Source organism: Lolium rigidum, chromosome 7, assembly GCF_022539505.1.
Source record: "Lolium rigidum isolate FL_2022 chromosome 7, APGP_CSIRO_Lrig_0.1, whole genome shotgun sequence".
NCBI lineage: Eukaryota > Viridiplantae > Streptophyta > Magnoliopsida > Poales > Poaceae > Lolium > Lolium rigidum.
In genome coordinates this window covers 110,976,625-110,997,107 of record NC_061514.1, presented here as the reverse complement: position 1 = coordinate 110,997,107, position 20,483 = coordinate 110,976,625, and the positions used below count along the sequence as shown (strand labels likewise).

At 44.9% G+C, this 20,483-nt stretch overlaps 3 protein-coding genes across 4 annotated transcripts; 1 reads left to right on the top strand and 2 right to left on the bottom strand.

The window, feature by feature from the left end:
* Nucleotides 1-5,649: 5,649 nt before the first annotated feature.
* Nucleotides 5,650-9,714, top strand: LOC124669469 (protein STICHEL-like 2). Its single transcript, XM_047206084.1, has 7 exons — nt 5,650-7,194; nt 7,277-7,496; nt 7,748-7,936; nt 8,010-8,210; nt 8,302-9,004; nt 9,121-9,190; nt 9,521-9,714. The coding sequence occupies exons 1-6, from the start codon at nt 5,650-5,652 to the stop codon at nt 9,185-9,187; spliced, it is 2,925 nt and encodes a 974-aa protein (XP_047062040.1). The 3' UTR covers nt 9,188-9,190; nt 9,521-9,714.
* A 1,390-nt stretch (nt 9,715-11,104) lies between these two features.
* LOC124671845 (ultraviolet-B receptor UVR8-like) lies at nt 11,105-13,230 on the bottom strand. The gene is made up of 5 exons (XM_047208165.1): nt 12,994-13,230; nt 12,532-12,881; nt 12,055-12,465; nt 11,524-11,872; nt 11,105-11,371 (listed from the first exon to the last, which is right to left on the bottom strand). The coding sequence occupies exons 1-5, from the start codon at nt 13,228-13,230 to the stop codon at nt 11,105-11,107; spliced, it is 1,614 nt and encodes a 537-aa protein (XP_047064121.1).
* Nucleotides 13,231-15,447: 2,217 nt separating this feature from the next.
* Nucleotides 15,448-20,045, bottom strand: LOC124670084 (MA3 DOMAIN-CONTAINING TRANSLATION REGULATORY FACTOR 1-like). 2 transcript variants are annotated; one of them, XM_047206592.1, is made up of 3 exons: nt 19,889-20,045; nt 17,554-17,648; nt 15,448-17,463 (listed from the first exon to the last, which is right to left on the bottom strand). In XM_047206592.1, the coding sequence occupies exons 1-3, from the start codon at nt 20,028-20,030 to the stop codon at nt 15,700-15,702; spliced, it is 2,001 nt and encodes a 666-aa protein (XP_047062548.1). In that variant the 5' UTR covers nt 20,031-20,045; the 3' UTR covers nt 15,448-15,699. The 2 variants fall into 2 exon arrangements, with proteins under 2 accessions (XP_047062548.1, XP_047062549.1); XM_047206593.1 differs by having other exon boundaries at nt 17,554-17,645.
* Nucleotides 20,046-20,483: the final 438 nt, after the last annotated feature.

Below are 20,483 nucleotides of genomic sequence, written 5' to 3'. Positions count from 1 at the left end.
TATATTATATTATGCATTTAATATGTCGATGCTAATATTTTTGTACGTACTTGCTCAAAGCCTGACCTTGACAAAACAGAGAAAGTAGTATAAACGTGCAAAATAGTTATTTCGGTCAAGAAAGTGCAGCAACTTTCTGTAGCTCATGATATGATGGGACGTCTTGTTATACTACCTCCCTAGGGACTACGGACTAGGGGGCACGGCTAAGAACCAAAAGGCGACGAGACAGTGATATCTACGCACACGTCAAACGAAATTTTTCTTTACTGTAGGTCCTCTCCTTCTCTCGAAGAAAATTTCCTGCTATTTTACGGCACGCATTTTTCCGGAGCTCTCGGTGGCCGTGCAATCACGTAGCACCAGACGCAAACGACTAGTTTTTCTCCTGTCTCGTCGCTCTTGTCTTCTCATGGCAGCTGTTACAAATTCGTTGACTCGTGGCAATTTGCTGTTTGAACCCTGCTATTCCGACATACTCGGAGTAAGGGCTCAGTTAAGGGTGCATCATTTGCGTTTGGGTTTTGGGCCAACAGTCTGCTAGCTCGACTTTTTTTTTTCTTGCAAAGCTTTTTGGAGAGCTTTATTAATTTTTAAATACATTTACATCTTAATGAGTTTCGGAAACAAAAGGCTAGAAGATTATAATCCAAAACCTATCAACATGTTCAAGAAAATTATGCCTAGCTACCACATGTGTTGCCTTATTGGCCCGAAAAGTACTTCCGGCTCCCAAGCTCCAGTGCTCTCGCTATTTAAAAAAAATGAGTTTTTATTAGTTATCAAAAAATCTAAAAAATAATTCTGTAGAATGTGAGTGATACATCTCACAATCATGCAAAATCTTAACCTAAAATTATTTTTTTACTTTGTACTAGACAAAAATAAAATAATCTAACATGCTTTTGGAGATTTAAAAATGACCATTCATTTCTGCACTTTTATCTTTTTTATGTATCTTAAAATATAAAGTATTTGAAATTGATATTTTACACGTTTGTGGGATACATTATTAACTATATGCATATTTGTTTTCAGATTTTTTTGAGACTCAAAAATATGTTTTTTTTTACATTTAAAAAACGAGATCACTCGTGCATATGTGCACCAAATCTCTATCCCTTATTGGCCTCCCTATAAAAAACCAAAAATAATCTCTATAAAATTAGTGGTAAAAATTCTATGGTTATCACTTGTTGAGAATATTTTATATAGGTCATGTGATCCCTGATGCGACAAACTAAAAACACATCACATGTAATACTTGTGGCTGGCGTGGTTTTGGTGCGCCATTGGTATGGATCTACCACTGGCATCGCAGAACGAGTGACACGCCACAACAATGTGCACCTCATGAGCCAACCCCGGTTGGCCAACCTGAATGGCGTGGCATTTTATAAACACGCAACCGAAAATATTCTAACAGTGATGTGGTGCATTGGGCCACACCACTAGCTGCTGACCAACTAAGGAACGACCACGAAGAAACAATAACTCGTGAGTGTCGCGACCCCCATCCTCTGCGCCCCATCGATCTATTCCCCACACATCACGCCACCTCGCCCCTCGGCTCCACCACCCGTGTCTCCCCTCTTAGCTCCCCATGCGCCTACGCCGCCACTGGTATGTGCCATAGCCGCCACCATCTCCACTTTGTGTCCATGCCGCCGTCGCCACCCCATGTTCGTGCCGCCACCACCAACCGCGCACCTGTGTCGTCGTTGCCTCCTCCGCCACCCAACGTTTGTGCCGTCTCGGTGAGTCACGCCACCCGCACCCCCTACATTGAACTAATTTTGTCGCCGCCGATTCGAGGCCGCCTCCACTTGTTAGTCGTAAATTATTAATGGTAATTTTTTATTGTATAAACTATTAGTGTATATTATGAGATGCGAATTGTGCACAGTAGATTCTTAATTTGCAAAATGTTCTGTATAATGCAAATGTTCTAGTCTTAAATAATAAATTTTAGAAAATGTAGTGTATGTTAGTGATTGAAATGTTTAGTTTTTCATCTTAATAGACATGGCTTCGGCTTGCTATGTATACCGCACTAGATGCGCGTCGGGCGAGTCCTTTAGTGTTTATATTTTAGTAGTTTTGCAAATGAAGTGGTACATAACAAACTATTATGCATGTAGTTTCACACTTTCTACGGAGCACATGAAATGTGAATTATTCTTGCTTTATCTAAATTTTTTTCTAACTGGTGCTTAGATTGTTTCGTGCAATGTAAGGTCACCTTCAATGATCTTGTTGGAGGGAGTGTGTCCTTCCAGGATCATGGAGGCACATACAACATCACAGTGAAGAAAGAGTCGGTAAAAACCCTTCTGCGTGGCCAAGGATGGATGTCAGGACGTGGTTCATTAAATAGAAGAATCTCAATGGACGAGAGATGATACACTTAAACTTGTAAGCTCAAGTGACAAAGATAACAATTATCTATCTCAACTTTGGTGTGTATATGGTTCTTGCTTTATCTAATGTTTGTTTTGTTTTTCTGATTGGTGCATAGATAGTTCCATGCAATGTACGGTCCTAGTTCAGTGATCTTGTTGGAGGGAGTGTGTCCTTTCAGGATCATGGAGACACATATTACATCATAGTGAAGAAAGAGTCGGCAAAGATCCGTATGCGTGACCAAGGATGGAGACAGTCATTAGAGAGAAGAATCTAACTGGATGAGAGATGATACACTTTAACTTGGCAGCTCAAGTTCCAAAGATAACCGTTATATATCTCAACTTTTGTGATATACTAGATGAGCATAAGCAAGAGGAGGAGGATGACGAGGAGGAGGAGGAGGTGGTGGAGGATGCAATGGAAGTTACCATGTTAAGATGCAACCTTACCGAGCATGAGGAAAAACATCTCTTGGAAATTTTACCACCACTCAATACATGCATCGGAGTGCCATTTATGACCTGGGTGTCAAGCACAAATGTCAATATAAACACTATGGTATGTTTCTTTCAACTTATATGTTTTTCTTCTTTTTGTTGTTGTGTCCATGCATAAATATCTTGTGGTGCCGGTACTCGTTTGACATTGCTTTTTTTGTTGGTATACTAGAAATTATCCCCACTGTGAGTATCCTCCCTTGGTATCCCGGCTAAAGACGTAGTTGGAGTACATGTTGGAGCATCTGGTGCCATCACCAACATTGGTATAAAACGTAGCAAAATGGCCGTTTAATGTTCCACATCGACAGATGGAGGGACTTTATGAGGAGCGTACATCTACAAACAACTGGACAAGCTCTTCTCTTGACTGCTAGACCAACAACGCGTAGGAACCTCAATGTGGTGTTTGTCATCGACGCCATCAACGAATATTAGTTGTTCAAGTGGCGATCACAATGTTATGAATGCTCTATGCATGTGAACTACTATTGAGATTTAGATGGGTGGTGAACTATATGTTAGGGCCTCTATATGTGAACTTTGTGAGATTTTTAAATTATATTTTACTATCAATTTCAATATTAGCGATGTAATTTTTTTATTCCAGATAATTACAGTAATGGCGTGGCTTACTAACCCACACGCATAAACTACTTGGTACTTATGGTATGAAATACCACTCACGGGATAGCACTAGGGTGTCAAATCGACGCCACCAAGGGTGGTGTTGTCATGCCTCTACCAGGCTTTTCTCTACTATAGTCTATCAAGATTGCTACTATGAAGTCGCCGAATAATCCCTAATAACCATACTCCATTTGTCCTGAATTATTTGTTATAGATTTGTCTAGATATACATATATGTCGACAAATTTTAATGTATAAATATATACTAATCTAGATAAATATATGTCATCACTGGCCTGTAGCTTATTTTAATGAAAAATTGATAATTTTTTTGAAAAAAGATGACCGGTCTTACAATATGCCCAGGCTTCGTAAAAATCTTGAATCCGCTAATGTAATACTAACATCTAATTTGCAACATAGGTACACCTTCTTGTTGTCTGATTCGACAGTGAACTCCTTGTTTCCAAGCTAATGACATCTTGCAATCTTGCTGCCAGGTTTTGTAGTAGCTGGCGAGATGACGAAAGTTAAACATAACTCTGAGGGCGACATGAACGAGGCACACGGTTAAGTTTTGCTTGTCATGTCAAGTGGCAGCGGGTCGACATTCGCAATTTCACGCAATACAGAGGTGATGGATGCACAAAAGGCGGGAGGTCGCGCATTGAAGAGAAAGGAAACAAAAAGCCTATCGAGCTTTGTGATATCTCTCGTCCTGCAAGGCTGCAACACACCACCCTCCGCCGTGGAGCCAACCACGCAGAAACGCCATCACCCCTGCAGCAGGCCCGAGGCAGAACCCAGCTCAGTGTCCCACACCACACCCATGGCTACGGACACCATCACAGTCACCACTGCGACGGACCGTTTCTTTAACCTGAGCTTTTCTTACCCACGTGACCATGCTCTCACTCTCTCTCACTCTCAGCTGAGCCAAAGCGATTGTACGCGCAGTCCACCAGAGGAGCTCACTCACTCACTCAACCCGCATCGATTCTTCTTCAACTTGCCGTGCGGGCGCGGTCACCGCCGCCGCCGCCGCTCTCCGTGTCCGTGATCTCATTTCCGGCCGTGCATGCCACCCCGTGGTGAGAAGCCATTACCACCCCCTTTCCTTTTCTTGCTCTGGCCAGCCTCCCAGCTCCTTGCTTGTTGCCTCCCTTCCCTTTCTTCTTCCGTCTCCTTCTGGATCTCGTGCTTCTTCTCGCAATGTGGCTATGGGGGAAACGCAATACATGTCTGTCGTGGTCTTGAGCTCGGCCTGTATACATCTTGCGCGGTTTCTTCTTAAGAGGTGATGATTCGGACGATGTACTTCTACTTGGTTGTATTTATGCGACGCCAAATAAATCAGGTGTTTGTTGGGTGGGGAATGGGTCCTATGGGACCAAGATTTGGCCCATTTTTGTACTCCCAGATGGCTCCATTTGGTTCTCGGATAGGGGTTTTGGATTGATTTTGGAGCTATTTTTGATTGAGATATCCTCTGCTGATTGATGACTGGTGCTCGCACAGACAGCTGGGTGTCGAACTCGGCCAAGATTTGACTTTTTTTTTGGTTTCTTGTCACACTTTCTGCGGGGTCGCGTCTGTTAGAAAAGCAGAGAATGTGTGGATTATTCATACTGTTTTCTCTTTACTTTATGTTGTTTCAGTGGAAAGGAGAAGTGACTGCTGATTCTTCGGCTCCATTTTACTTCTTCCTGTGAATGCTCTTCTTTGACCATCATAATATCTTATCTTTCATCCTCAGTAATTTTTACATCGATTTCAAATTGGGGCAAGGAGCCCAGGATTTAGTTTTGCCATGTTTTTGTTCTTGTGTATGTAAATGCTCCTGGATTTAACTATATGGCGTTGTAAATGTCTCCGAGTCTACCTGAAACGAAAAGGATGACCCGTTTGAAGCTGTGTTTCTGATGTGTATTCTTGAGCTATGATTAAGGCATCTCATCATTTGCTATGCACTAATTTCAGCGTTTTGATGGTTGTTATTTCTGATTTATTTCAGGTTCCAGTGATTTGGATACAGTGGGAGCAGCCATGTTCAAGGAAATAGGCAGTGTTGAATCATAATCATCTACTCTTTGTTGCTGCATAAGGCAGACCCAAAATGACGGACACGAGGCGCCACTCTGTGGATGTGCCACTGTCAAGAACCTTGGTGCAGCTGAAGCGGGTGAGGTCGTTGCGCGATCCATCAACAAATTCTTTGACCAAGTATGCGTCTCCTTCTGACAATATGATCTGGGAGACTGCTTCAAGCAACGGAGCCACAATGGAGCTAAGCAGGTCAGCACACCATCACTTAATCGAAGAAGACGTAGATTTGGAAGCTGAAGCTACTATGGGGTCAGAGCGAAGCTTTCGGGCACCCAATGCAAGAACTGCATCTTACAGGAAATCTTCCGTTGTCAAGATCAGAGGCTTGAACCCGCCGAGAAACAAGCAAGGTCATCGTGTCCGTGTGGATGGTCACCGCAAATCGGTGGATTCTAACCACTCTAATCATAGCTCTCTCCGACAGTTAGCAAACAATATAGTAACAAACGTGCCGGAGGAGAAGGAAGAGGAGGAGGTGAATTCTTATGAACAGGCAGATCTTGCTTTGCCGGAGAAGACTGACGAAGAAGTAGAAATGCATTCCAAATTCAGGAACAGGTCTTCTGCAGCAATGAGCCGTGTCGGCAGCCCTTGTATGTCTGCCAGTGAAGCGCGCTCAGTTGGGTCGAGAAGAAGCACGTTAGGGCATGGAACCGAAGACACACGAATGAGGTCGAATGATGTTGTTGGATCAAATTTTAGTGGATGTGGTATAAGCTACTGCTGGTCAGGAGCATCGAAGTACCGCGATCTTTACTCCGATAGTGATGGTCCAGAGCAACCTCTCTTATCCCCGGAGGGGACTGAAGCAGCATTCCAAGACAGTGTGCCATACACTGAGACACCGAGGTGTTTAAGCCAAAAGTTCCGCCCTCGATCCTTCAGTGAACTGATTGGCCTCAATGCAGTTGCTCAGTCTCTCTTATATTCCTCTTGCAAAGGAAAAGTTGCTCCAATGTACTTGTTTCATGGCCCCCGTGGTACAGGCAAGACATCGACCGCACGGATTTTTGCTGCTGCTCTAAATTGCCTCTCCCTCGAAGAGCAAAGGCCATGTGGGTTCTGTAAAGAGTGTGTCATTCTCTTCTCTGGGAGGAGTAGAGATGTAAAAGAACTTGATGCGGCAAAAATGGACCGTTTGGGTCGAGTAAAGGCACTACTCAAGAGCGCATCTCTTGTCCCATACTCCTCACGCTTCAAGGTTTTCATAGTTGATGAATGCCATCTGTTGCAAGAAGATGCCTGGTCTGCAATAGTGAAGAGTCTTGATGACCCATACCGGCATACTGTGTACATTATGATTACTTCTGATTTAGATAGCTTGCCTCGCACTTCCGTAACACATTGCCAGAAGTTCCATTTTCCAAAGATAAAGGTTGCAGATATTGTATACAGGTTGGAGAAAATATGCATAGATGAAGGATTAGAATTTGACCATGATGGGTTGTACTTCATTGCTGCAAAGTCTAATGGTTCTCTTAGAGATGCTGAGATAATGCTGGATCAGCTTAGTTTGCTCGGGAAGAGGGTCACGATTTCTCTTGTGCATGAACTTGTGAGTAGTGTACCATGATTTTCAATAGGAAATAATAGGCAGTCACACAGTATAATCATGTTTCCACCTTTGTTATTTGCAGGTAGGATTGGTGTCTGATGATGAGTTGATTGAGTTGCTTGATCTAGCATTGTCATCGGACACCACCAATACTGTCAGGCGAGCTCGGGAACTTATGGCGTCGTCAATTGACCCTCTGCAGCTGGTCTCTCAGTTGGCAAACCTTATTATGGACATCCTCTCGGGACGATGTCAATCTGCAGTCACTGAAGTCAGCAAAAGTTTCTTAGGAAGATATGCGTGTATGTATGCTTTCCTATAATGAGTTTCTATGTTTCCACATGTATATTATGCACTAGAACTTCATTGTATCAATGATAAAACAAAAAAAATTGTGCTCTCAATTTTTGAAGTCTAGTCAAATCACTAATATGTATGGTCTGTTCTGATAACAGGTGCATTTTGAACTATGAAAGTTTGCTATCCACAATCCCACATACCTTTTTGGTTCCACCAATTCTTTTACCCTTACTATTTTCTGATGATCTTGCAGTGACAGAAGTTGGTATAAGGAAACTCAGACATGCACTGAAAGTACTGTCAGAAACTGAAAAGCAATTGAGGACATCAAGAAATAAGGCTACCTGGGTTACTGTTGCGCTTTTGCAGTTTGGCACCAATGAATCTGATCTAGTGGCAGAAACAAATGACATCCATGCACATTCAGCAACAGGATATACAGGTAAATACAATCAAATATATTATTTGTACTGGTACCCAACAGAATGATATAACATTTATGATATTATGTGCAGATGACTGGGTTTCCAAGGTAAATTCAAGCTCCAATTTCTGTGATGCGTGTAACAGCAACAAGTCTAACTGTTCCGAAAGACACTGTAGACGGCTTAAGCTTGAAAACATCTGGAGGAGAGCCATTGGGAAATGTCAATCCAGGTCAGCCAAAAGTTTTCTCAAAAAAGAAGGAATCCTATTATCAGTCCATGTTACTGAAGGTAAATCATGTCTACCATGTTTTATTGATTTTATTTTTAGCCTTCTTATAGGTTTATGCTGATTATGACGCAACAAATGTAAAATTCTCAGAGGTGGCTATAGCAGAAGTTGGATTCAGTCACCCGGATCATCTATCAAGGGCAGAGAAAATGCAAAGCCTGATAGAAGGAGTATTACAGCATGTTCTTGGGTTCAATGTGGAGATCAGATTCAAACTTGTACCATGCACAGCGAGGAAAGATCCAAGGCTGAAGAGAAATTCATTCAGCCTACTCGGCTGCTCAGGACGAAAGCAAGAGCTGTCAGATTCATCTGTGACTGAAGAAGACGAAGCTGTGAGGCATGGAGCAAGGGAAACACCGCTCAAAGGCTACTCCTCTAGTCAGCAGCGATCACCATTCATTGTGCAACGCGTTGATTCTAAACCAAAAGTTCATGGCAGTGAGGATGATGCCCGAAGCACCTTGACGTCAAACAGATCGATGACCGATGACCTAACAAGGACATGTAGGTCTGAGACTAACTGCTCCAAGGGTGCTAGTGAGCAGGGTCGTTTTGATAGCATCCAGGAGCCTGACCTTCAGCCAAATTGCTTCTCACGAACATTGAAGCTTCAAAAGAGGTTCTTCTCATCAGATGCAGCTCACACAATCTGTTTCAGGATCCAGCCACACAACAAAATGAGTTTCCTACCTAAGAAAGAATTTGATACTTATTTCTGCGCATACGAGCCCTACGAGCAGTGTCCAAGATCAAATTCACGAGCTACTTACGGTTCAAGAGATGAGGACTTGTAAGTGATCTGAATGCCATTGATATTACTTAACAATGTTTTGACTTATTCTTCATTTTTACATTACTGTCTGCAAATTTTTGTAGGCAGTGCCATACTCATTGTTTCTCCTGCAGGTCCATCAAAACTTCGCTATTTGGTTCTAATCTGCTCTGCTGGAGGGGGCCTAAACAGTCAATCTAACAGGTACATTACCCTATATTTACGCATCATTTCATCAGGCAGCCTTGCGAACACTGCTCTTGCTGTTCTGTTGCTAGTGATCGTCTCTTGACCCCATTAGCTGGTGCTTTGTTGCATACAATCACTGCAATGCAACGGCCAGCACAAACATTACTTCTTGGAAATGTGAAGGATCATATCATTGGAGGAAATTGTGCCACAAGAATAAATAAAATTGAAAAAAAAAACTTACATTGTCAAAATGTAATAACGTAGAATATAAACCATGTATTACATGTTTTAGTATTATGTTTTTGAGTTCACTTATTTGATTGTCTTGCTTTTGGACTGCAGAAATGGATGCTCAAATTAGATGGACCAAAATCACATAAATTTTGCAAAGCCTAATTTTTGCCTGAAGCTGGAGATATGGTCACCCTTTGGCAGCAGTTATTAGGGAAGTTAGCGAACAGGATTAAATCTAGATAACTGCGGCATTTGCACCAAGCGGGGTTCTTATTTGTAAAACAACCGACGAAAACCGTTGTTCGTACGCTAGATTTAGTCAGATGTTTTAGCTATGCAGATTTGACAAGAGACCTGAAGCGGTGGTTTCCAGTTCTTCCAAGAAAGAATCAAATAATGCCAGTAAGCGTTTGTGTTTGTACAGCATGCCGATGATAAATCCAAGTGAATAGTCCTGCTATCCTGCTATTTCTAAATTTTGAAACCTTCTGTGGCAGAACCGGAAAATCTATTTCTCAAATGCCTTGCGTATTATTGTCCCTCCTCGCCAAGCGACTACAACTAGTTTAGGAAGTGCCTCAAACACCAAGCGACACAACAAGGTGGAGAGTGCCTCTGTAACAATAAAGGGCTTCGCCTAGTGTGGCCTCTAGCCATGAATGGTGAGGCAACAGGGCCGCGCCACAGCTAATGCCAGATGCCTCCAAGGACAAATGCAGCTGCAGCACTGCCTAGGCCAACGTACTCGCACCCATGTGTCTAGGGAGTCGGCTGTTGGAAGACACGGCTCGGCTGGGACTAGTGTAGCAGTTGGGGAGGTGTCATCGATGGTGTAATGTGCCACCTTGGAGGTCAGCGCCTAGTGTGGCAGTCGCGTAGTGCGCCCTGGTGACCAGCGCCACCATCTCTTGCTACTCCACCTGCAACCCAAGCAACGCCTTCAAGAAGGGAACGGTGCGAGGATTGCCACGCCACGTACTACATGTGCAACCCAAGTAGCGCCTTCAAGAAGGAAACGAGCGAAGACGTTGTCCCTACCTAGTTCGGCAAGCCGAACCTAGGGTTTCCCCTAGTACTCGGGGAGGATGTCTAGTCAGAGTTATGTCAACACAGGGAGAACGCCAACACAGGGAGAGAAGCCGAGTAGTGTTGTCGTCGAAGTAGGGAGGCACCGACCAGCCAATAGTGACTGGCGGGCAAAGGGACCAACCATCTACATAAGACCGTCATAGACCATGGCCATCTTCCGCGTCGGCCCATATCCTCCGCTGCCAGGAACCTTCATGTCACAACAGCCTCCACCGATAGAGGCTAGGAGGGGTGGGAGGAGGGAGAGGGGTTGGATGGAGGGCGGAGGAGAGCCGCGGGTTAGGCAGGCCCAAGCGGTCCAGATGCCATTACCACGCAAGCCACATTTCAACCCTATCCTTAGGAACATTTCATGAAGAATAAAGCACTGGCATTTGAACAAGCAGCCATTCCGATTTAGGTTCAGTTTAAAAACCATAAGTCATGGCATCATCTGTCCACTACTCAAAGGAACCAAGAAGTCCAAAGTTCAAACTCTAGAATGACCTAAATGTTCTTTTACAGCTTAAAGATAGGTTTCTTTTCTCCCTGTACAGTATGAAGGTGCTTTCCCACAGTCAGAATTAACCATGGGAAGAGACATTATTCGCAGATGCTGGAGAACTAGATGAGATTAACGGCAACTTGGAACGGGGGCATGGCTTCTTTGCCCTCGGCAAGCTTGACACCAAGCTGACCCTGGCTACCTCCTCCAAAGGCGTACATCTTACCGGAGTTGGTGAGAGCAACTGTATGAGCATAGACTAGTTTGTCGTCGATCCAATCCCCGGCATTTGTTGAGCTAATCTGCACAAAACTTTCCTCTAGCCCGGCGAGTGAGGTGACTAGTTTGGGAGCCAGGATATCTCCACTCTCATTGTCTTCACCATCCTGAAACCCAGAGCGGCCAAATTCATTAATTTGAGAAAATTAGCAGTTGACTACTCCCTCCGTTCCATATTAGTTGCCGCAGACTAATATGAAACGCAGGGAGTACAAGTTTATCCAGTTTGGTCAAGATTCTAAGCATTTTAAGATCAAACCTGGAGGCCTACTCCCTTCTGCCCAAAGGTGTAGACTTCACCATTATCGGTGATGACAAATGTGGTGTAGTAGCCAGCTGAAACGTGGACGGCCTTCAAGGTTTCCACCGCCGTTGGGAGGGTCATGTATTCTTCGGCTCCACGTCCCAGACAGCCATGGACACCCCAACCCCAGGTGAAAATGCGCCCGTCACTGCTCAGGACCGCGACGTGAAAAGCACCAGCTGAAATTGACATTGGCCTTATGTTGAATGTCTGAAAATGTTCGATCTGCAGAGGGGTGCCCTCGTTGCGCGTGTTCCCATGCCCAAGCTTGCCTCCTAAACCACAACCCACAGAGTACACTGACCTGCATATTCACAAATAAAATCAAGGGAGAGAACAATTTATGCAATTAAGCGTGAATTCAATGATCCTGGATTCTTTCAGTTAAAGGTTGTTTTCAGTTATGTGAATGGAAATGGAAATGCTATTGGATAGCAAAGCAAAGAAGGCAGTCATGAATAATGCACATAAGGGAGAAATGCTTACATTCCATTGGGATGATATGCTAACATAAGGAGGTAACAGTTTCCAGCAGCAATCTGCACGACTAGAACATCCTCAAGGGGTCCGGAGAGAAGACGAGGCTCGAGATCAGCGATTTCTGTACCATGACCAACCCTTTGAGCATGGCCCCAAGAGAAAGTATAAACCCGACCCTCTCTAGACAGAACCGCGGAGAAGAATCCTCCTATAGATGCTTGCACTACAAAGATGCCCTTCAGTGATTCCACTAACTGCGGATTGGGACAGCTAATTTCGTTAGTAGGAGCTGTTCCATAGTAATCAAACGGCCCAAAGGCACTGTGTCCAAATTTGTACACGCTTCCCGTGTCGCTCACAAGCATGGTTCGCCTCGATCCAACTGCGACTTGGGTGATTCTGATGCCTTGGAGAGACCTACAATGAGAAAACAGTTTGTGACATTGGCACACTGTTGTAAATTCGTTCATATCAACATACTACCTGATAAGGCATGGCTTGAACTTGTGTTCCGTATCCCCAAGGCCAAGCTGGCCCCAGGAATTCGCGCCAAATGAGTACACGTCTCCCTTTGCTGTCACAACAATGCTGTAGCCTGGTCCAGCAATAACTTGAGATTTCCCACGGCGGTAATTCTTCTCACCGACTAAAATGTATCCAAGAACAAGCTTCCAAGAGCCCCCACACCGTTGCTTCAGCCACTCCTTCTCTTCTGCCCCCATTAGCTTAAACATGGCCCTATGCTGGCACATATCAAATGCGGCAAGTTCCGGAAGTGATAGTTCCAAGTCAGGTGGGAACTTTGCTGGATTCCTGAAGAATGTACACGTAGCCTGAAACAACAGACGGATCTCCACATCATTTGGTCATCATCATAATTCATAACCAGCATTTCAAAATTCATGCACCAACTGAAAGCATAACTATGGTAACTGTACAACTTGCCTCCAAAGCGGCAAGATCTTTAGGATCCAGCTCACAGGATGAGAGCAAATGCAGGAGAATGGATGGGTTAGCAGCCAGGGGAAACTGCCCTATGGCTTCTTCTCCGGAGAAATGGCGTTTTGTGTGCTCGTCTTCCGGATCCCGCTGGGGAGACTGTGAGGTGGCATCATGCACTATGTTGTGGAACTGTATAACCAGTGAGGGTTCGCTTGCTGTGGCATCCATTGGACACTCCATGCTCTAGCAGCTATTGAGAAAAATGATCATTCAGTAAATTATAAACCTATGAACTCAGGAGCTTAAGAAGGCAGCTGCATTTTTTATGTAGGGAAAGTAACTTGTCAAATCATGCATTGTATTTATTTATTTATTAATGCAAAACAGCAGCTAATTAGTCAAATCATGCATTGTACTACTATTCAAGGAAACAAAACAGCAACCAGTTATGTGGTTATGCAACTCATATGGCACTTCCCTGTTGAATATATAAATACATAATGAGCATACACCATCGTAGAGTAAGATTTGTTCCCAAGTTCAGCAATCTGAAGATGACAATTTGTTTTACAGCAAACCCACACCCTTAATCATTAAATAGTCCTAACTACTATAATCTGAAGATGACATTAGTTCCCAAGTACATTAGGTGTATAGTCGAAGCATGTCATACTAGCACCATTATCCAATGTACAAGAAAGAAACTGCAAGCAAATATTACAACTCCTGCAAGCAAATATTACAACTCCTATACACAGTCCTAAGGATCCCCAGAAATTTTAACAAGATGAACTGATTAGACAGAATTCCCCGTACATGATCATCGCCGGTCAGTCAACATCAACACAGTAGACTAGACACTCAGCCAAAGAAATAAAAAAAGTACAGGAAAGAGACGGTCCGGTCGCCAAGAGAGAAAGAAACCACTGCTATCCGATCAAGGTCCAGGATCATGAAGTCAAGGCATCAGCCCAGCATCGCAAGTTCCGATTCGATTTCCATCACCTAAAAGGCTAAAACCCTTACTACTCCCAGCCTCCCTAGTTCTACTACACACTGCGCAGCCACCAGAAGGAGAAGAAACTAGTAGAGGATTTCGTGGAGAAGAAGAGCGAAAGATCCTCCCTTCTTCCTCAGAGAAGAAACCGGAACAGATCAGATATCCAACCGCCCCCTATCATCTATGCTAACTATCGATCAGCCTACGAGACCATCCCCATCGATCCCACGAATTCTACACCGGAACACCACCAGCAGAGACGGGGAGGAAGAAGAAGAACCTGAGTAGATTAGGGTGCCAGTGATGCTGGATCACATGGAATCGCGGTCGGCGGGGCGGTGATCGAACTGCCGCAGTCTATCTATCTGATCCTGGCAATGTCGCGGGGTGAGTTTGGGGGTAGGGATGGCAATGGGTACCCATGACCCGCGTACCCGTCGGGTAAAAACCCAATAGAAGCACGGGTATGGGACAAAATATTACCCATGGGTTTGTAAATGGAAAAATATCATACCCATCGGGTAGGACGGGTACGGGTATGGGATTGTAGAACCCATACCCATGTACCCATCTACCCATCTAAATTTGACAAGTAGACCGCTGTAATATTCTAAACTACTTAATTTCCCCCTAATTATGCCTTCACATAGCTACGTTGAACCTCACGCTTTCTGGTCTCACAATTACTCGGTAGGTTGGTGAGGATTAGTCCCCTATTTAGGATTGCTTCAGCTCATGTCATATTTTTTGATCGATTTGATGTGTTATAAGCGCGGGTATTTTTACCCGCGGGTACTCATTACCCTGCCGGGTGACGGGTATGGGAAAAACTTGTACCCGTTGACGGGTATGGGTATGGGTGATGGGTAAGATTGAAGGTGACGGGTACGGGTATGGGATGGCTCTACCCGCACCCATACCCTGCGGGTGCCATCCCTATTTGGGGGGTGTGAGAGAGAGAAACCACCCTCAGCCCTATATATATGGAGGCAACTGGACGCCACATCAGCATTGCGGGCCTCCTCGTCGCCACGGATTCTATGGGGTAGTTGGCCTCGATCCTAACGAACCAACCTCTTTTGTCTTGCGATGGAGAGCAGTAGATAAAACCTTGCTCGCACGGTACCGCATTGCTTCGGAAATGGTTAGACGCAAAGCGAAACACCAATGCTCGGAAGCGATTCTATCGCGTCACCATGGCCATGGAGATACATTCGTGTTCATCTGCTATACATGCCTGATGTTGCTATTTTATGTAAGCTTTGATCCGAGTTAAGGAGTTGCTACCAGCCATTTATGTCATGTCATGCGTACTGACGCAGTCTGTCATCTTCCACGTAATCAAAGGCAGATAGCGCCTGTCACCATCTTTGATGGTATCCTACGCGAAGGTGGAGAGAAAACATATGCAACACAGGGGTATACAGAAACTGCATTTATCTCGAAGACATTACTGCTAATGATACCGCACAACAGTGCACTAACGGTGTTATTTCTCAGCTCTCCAAGTCTCACCTCCAAACCGATAATACAATGTCTAAACAGATACCAACACGGCCATCCTATCAAACTCCGGTATACGATAACATATCAGCTTAACAAAGGCTGGAACAGGAAAATTTTGGTATGGTGGTAAAGACAGTACGGGTGTTTGTAAGATATACAAGAGAAACATGTTCAAGTTTAGCCAGCCGCCCAGGAAAAGAAGCTCAAGGCGCGGAGGCGAAGGATGGCAGCAGCCAGCCACGTTCCGTCGCAAGCTCCACGTAGGCTCCAAACTTCTCCTGCGCGTTCGGGATGTCGAGGACCAGGTCGTCGAGGCCTTCCTTGACGCGGGCGAAGCCTTTGGTCATCTGGTTGATGGTTATCAGGCCCTCGCCGAAGCACTCCTGGAGCAGGGCCAGGATGCTGGCCTCATTCTGCTTGTCCATCGCCATCACCAGCGCCTTCTTCACCACCTCATGGTTGAAGAAGGGCATCCCAAGGTCGCGGATGCACTGGCAGGCTTCACCCAGGTCACCGCCGGTGTTGTATTCCTCGAGGAGCTTTGAGATCTTGTCCTTTGCGTCTTCCACTGCCCAGCCTGTACCCCCGCCCCAGCAGCGCAGTATCCTCTCGCCGGAGTGGCGCGCAGCAAGCAAAGAGCTGGCCATCTGGACGGTCTGACTACCGCTGCTATTCGGGCGTAGCTTGCTGTTGATATCATCCAAATTCAGTGGCACCAAGACCTCGTCGATCACTGCCCTAGCCAGGAAGAGGGCGAGTTCACTGGGAGCATCCACAATGTCAAGAGCAGTGTCCTCCGCTGACTGCAGGAGCATTATGAACCCCTTCATAATGTCATCTGTGGAAAACAGTTCCAAACTGAGTGAAGAAAGGAGCACAGAAGCCATCTCCTTCTCCCTGTTCTTTCTATCCATAGCAACAGTAATAAGCTTCTTGAGGAAAATGGCGTTGTATTCAGGGGCAGAGAGCTCTTGAAGGCTTCTTAAGAGTTCCGGGACATCATCTGACAGAAAATACTCCTGAATTATGTGACCAGATTCTTCTTTAAAACGCTTCACCTTTTCACCACTTGCATTCACATGATCTTCATCAGAGGCAGCAGATTTACTGAATGAAGCATCAAGCCACCCTTCGGATATAGCTGCTGAAAGCAGCTTGTCAAAAAGTGTTTTGGCCGAAGGAACATCAAGGCTCAGGTCATCAACACTCTCAGCTACCCGAGAGAAACCCTTTGACACCTGATTAGAACTGATGAAACAACCCGCTGTTGATTCCTTTAGCAACTTCAGGACTAATGGTTGTGATGATGGATTCTCTATGCCAAGGATGAGAGCACGTTTAACAACCTCATGATGGAAGAATGGAAGGCCCAGCTCCCTTATGCACCTAAAGGCTTCATCAGTGTCTCCACTCTCAATATACTCCCTCAGAATACTTTGGATCCTCTTTTTCGCCTCTTCTACAGTAAAGTAAGTGCTCCCGCCCCACTTGCTTTCAACTAATTCTGCATGGTGAGGAGCTGACAAGTAACTCTTCTCAGCAATTTGCAGAACTTGAACACCTTTTGAAGATTCTGGAAGCAATGCCCTGCCTCGAGTGAGAAAAACAGGAGGCAATATTTCATCAACAACGGCGCGTGCAACGAAAACAGCCAAAACATCAACAGCATCTGGTATATCCACAGATAGATCTTCTGTTGACTCAAGTAGCATCATAAAACCTTCACTCATCTTGAAGGTGCCCAATAGATCAGCATACAAGGCAGACAGCAGAACCGACGCCATTTCTTTTTCTTTATCATGGCGGTCCATCGCCATGGATATGAGTTTCTTCACAAAGTAATAGTGAAACTGATCTGATCCAAGATTCCTTAGCTCGGAAGCTGCCAGTTCCACGTCTCCTGTACTAAAATACTCCTCAATTACTGGAACTACAAGCTTTCTATAGTCATCTAATGTAGCAGGAACCTGCATATTGCAGTGGAGGCTAGATTAGAATAATGTCGTACCAACGGAGAAAAAATATTGGTAATATCGTAGACAATAGACAGGTCAAACCTTGTTGTTCCCATTAACTAATTTGTTCAACTCTTGGGATGGTGAAAAATCTGCATCTCCATGGTTGTTTTCTTCACTTTTCGCACCAACACCTTCTGAAATCAGCATTCATAGAGTTACATCAATGCACATAGGAACTATTAGCAATAACAAAGATAAACCAATGTAAATCCACACATGAATAACACTAGAAGAAAACTACATATTGCCTTCTCCTTTTGACAATTTAATCTAATTTCAACAAGGCCAGCATGTCACAGTTAATATAACAACAACAGTTTTAGTCGCATGGGATCGTAATGCACAGAAATGGCAAATGATACACGTGCTAATGGAAGGACGGTCATGCCTTGCCACAAATGAATTTATTGCACATAAAAATAATTTGGAGGAACAGGCCAAACATACTGCATTTGCACACACTCTAATAGGTACCTTCTGGGATCTAAGGGTTCAGATTATGCACAACATCCATAACTCTACAAAGTAGGGATGGTCTAGCTTGAGCTTCCCAATATACGGCAGTTGACATTTATGGAAAATAGCAATCAGATCCCTTAATTGGAGATTATGCTTTGATCAGCAATAAGCACAAGCTTAAAAGCACATAGCCAGAATTATGAATCAATAATGGAAACAAAGGGCATTAATGGCACTGGATTGTGTCGAAACTGACAAATATTTTTCTGTTGAAGTCATGAGGAATTTGCACACACAAGAATTAGAGCCTTTTGGTCAAGAACAGGCAACCAAAAACCACCAGAAACTGTCCGTGGACTTCTTACAGGATTTGTAATCGCAAGCTCATAACCCTCCAAACACGTAATCATACTACCGAACAGCCATGGAACGCAATGACAATACTGGGAGGAACATATTGAAACCGAAAAATGCGCTACCAATTGTATGACCAAACTGGGCAGCAAACACTGTAGTCCAATATAAACAAGTGGCGCCAGTATAGTTGATGTCTACGTTTTGGACGTTTCAGCTTTGTCGGTGACCCCTAATGACGTATCCTGAATTGAAATCCTAGGTTTGAAGGACAAGAAAGAACCACCTAGAACAACATGAAACACAAAGACAATACTCAGAGCAACATATCGAAATCGACAAATCCGCTACCAATTGCATAAACAAACTAGGCAGCAACTAAAGAAGTCCAACATAAACCGACAAATCCTTTTTTTGTCGAATCCACAAGAATGTTGCACGCCGACGCACCGAAAACTAACAGAAACCGTCACAAACTTCTTTTAGGATTTGCAAGTGCAAGCTCATAACCATCCAAACATGTAGCCATACTACCAACCAACCATGGAACGCAATGACAATACTCAGAGAAGCATATCGAAATCGACAAATCCACTACCAATTGGATGACCAAACTAGGCAGCAAGCACTGAAGTCCAATAAGAACAAGCGGCGCCGTGTATTGTCGCTGTCTATGTTTTGGACGCTTCAACTCTGTTGGCGACCCCCTAACGACAAATCTTTAGTCAAAACCCTAATTTTTGTATTTTTAACGACAAATCTTTTAACTCCTTTTGCGACTTGTATTGTCGCTGTCTATGTTTTGGACGCTTCAACTCTGTTGGCGACCCCCTAACGACAAATCTTTAGTCAAAACCCTAGGTTTGTATGTTTAACGACAAATCTTTTAACTCCTTTCAGCGCCGTGTATTGTTGCTGTCTATGTTTCGGACGCTTCAACTCCGCGGGCGACCCCTAACGACAAATCTTTAGTCAAAACCCTAGGTGTGTACTTTTAAATCCTTCCGAACAAGGAAAAAAAACAACCTGGAATTACCAAAAACCGTCGATCTCCGTACTAAATCAGGAGTTGAGGACCCCAAGACATCCAACCAAAGGAGAATCAAACGGCGTTTATTTCTCCCGCCACTTTGAAACTACAACGTAGAGCCAGTACCGTATTAAACAGAGCAAGCTCGATCCCGGTCCTCTTATCTCTTATGACCCACTGATGATACTCCGCCCGCCCGCACTGATCGAACCATAACCATGTGGTTCCGAAAGCCATGCTGCTCCATCAGGCACGCATAGCAACAGGCAGGACATCTCCTAGTTGGAGGTATGCGTGCCTAAGAAGAGCTAAATCTACCGCATCTCGTACGCACCTTCGCTCGAATCACCCTCCAGAGTTAGATGCCACAGCTCCCAGCAAAGCTGAACACTCCCACTGCCTAGGACTATAGACTATAGTCGCCTCTCTCCTTATTCCCAGACCGATTCTCAGAACTTAACATAATTCAGCTCTATATAGGAAGCATAGATGGGTACATAGCATGGATAGCCAATAGAGATGGACAGTCACCTTTCTTAGCGGTGTGGTGGTGGTGTGGGAGGTGGCGGACGGCGATCCCGCCGTCAGCCGGCGCGCCCCCGCCCGTAGCGACCCGCAGATGGCCCTCGGCCAGCATCCTGGTGGGCGACCTCGCCCCGTCCTCCGCCGCCATCTCCCTCCGCCTCCTCCGCGCGCGCTCCCTCCCTACAGCACACAGACACACACGCGCGCGCGCGCGCGCAATCGAATCAGCGCCCAGATCGATCGAGCGCAGGGGGGCCGAATCTGAGCTGCGGCCGCGGCCGATCGGGGTGGGTTACCTGTGGAGATCGAGGGCGGCGGGGCGGATCAGGATCACGGGCGCGGCGCGGTGAGTTGGAGCGAGACGGGGACGCTAGCGCAAGGGGGACGGCGTACGCGTATTTTTATTTATCGGGGTACTACTACTACTACCCCGGTCTGACACCTATGCTTTATCATGGGCCGCCCGCTAAGTTAATTTCTCGAGCTTAATTAATCGGCATTTTTAATTAGTTAATGCTAACAGCTTTATTACGTACTTTTCTTACTTACTTGCCAAGTAGTAGCACCGCCACCGCGAGACCGATGGGAAAAATGTGTTGGT

Excerpts from the sequence above, each read along its gene's own strand:
- LOC124670084 (XM_047206592.1), bottom strand. The coding sequence starts at position 20,030 with ATGGCGGCGGAGGACGGGGCGAGGTCGCCCACCAGGATGCTGGCCGAG. Across the intron at positions 17,649-19,888 it reads CCACCACACCGCTAAGAAAG|AAGGTGTTGGTGCGAAAAGT; the intron begins GTGACTGTCCAT and ends TGCTGATTTCAG. Across the intron at positions 17,464-17,553 it reads TAGTTAATGGGAACAACAAG|GTTCCTGCTACATTAGATGA; the intron begins GTTTGACCTGTC and ends TGCAATATGCAG.
- LOC124671845 (XM_047208165.1), bottom strand. The coding sequence starts at position 13,230 with ATGGAGTGTCCAATGGATGCCACAGCAAGCGAACCCTCACTGGTTATA. Across the intron at positions 12,466-12,531 it reads TTCAAGCCATGCCTTATCAG|GTCTCTCCAAGGCATCAGAA; the intron begins GTAGTATGTTGA and ends TTCTCATTGTAG. Across the intron at positions 11,873-12,054 it reads GCATATCATCCCAATGGAAT|GTCAGTGTACTCTGTGGGTT; the intron begins GTAAGCATTTCT and ends GTGAATATGCAG.
- LOC124669469 (XM_047206084.1), top strand. The coding sequence starts at position 5,650 with ATGACGGACACGAGGCGCCACTCTGTGGATGTGCCACTGTCAAGAACC. Across the intron at positions 7,937-8,009 it reads TTCAGCAACAGGATATACAG|ATGACTGGGTTTCCAAGGTA; the intron begins GTAAATACAATC and ends TATTATGTGCAG. Across the intron at positions 8,211-8,301 it reads ATCAGTCCATGTTACTGAAG|AGGTGGCTATAGCAGAAGTT; the intron begins GTAAATCATGTC and ends TAAAATTCTCAG.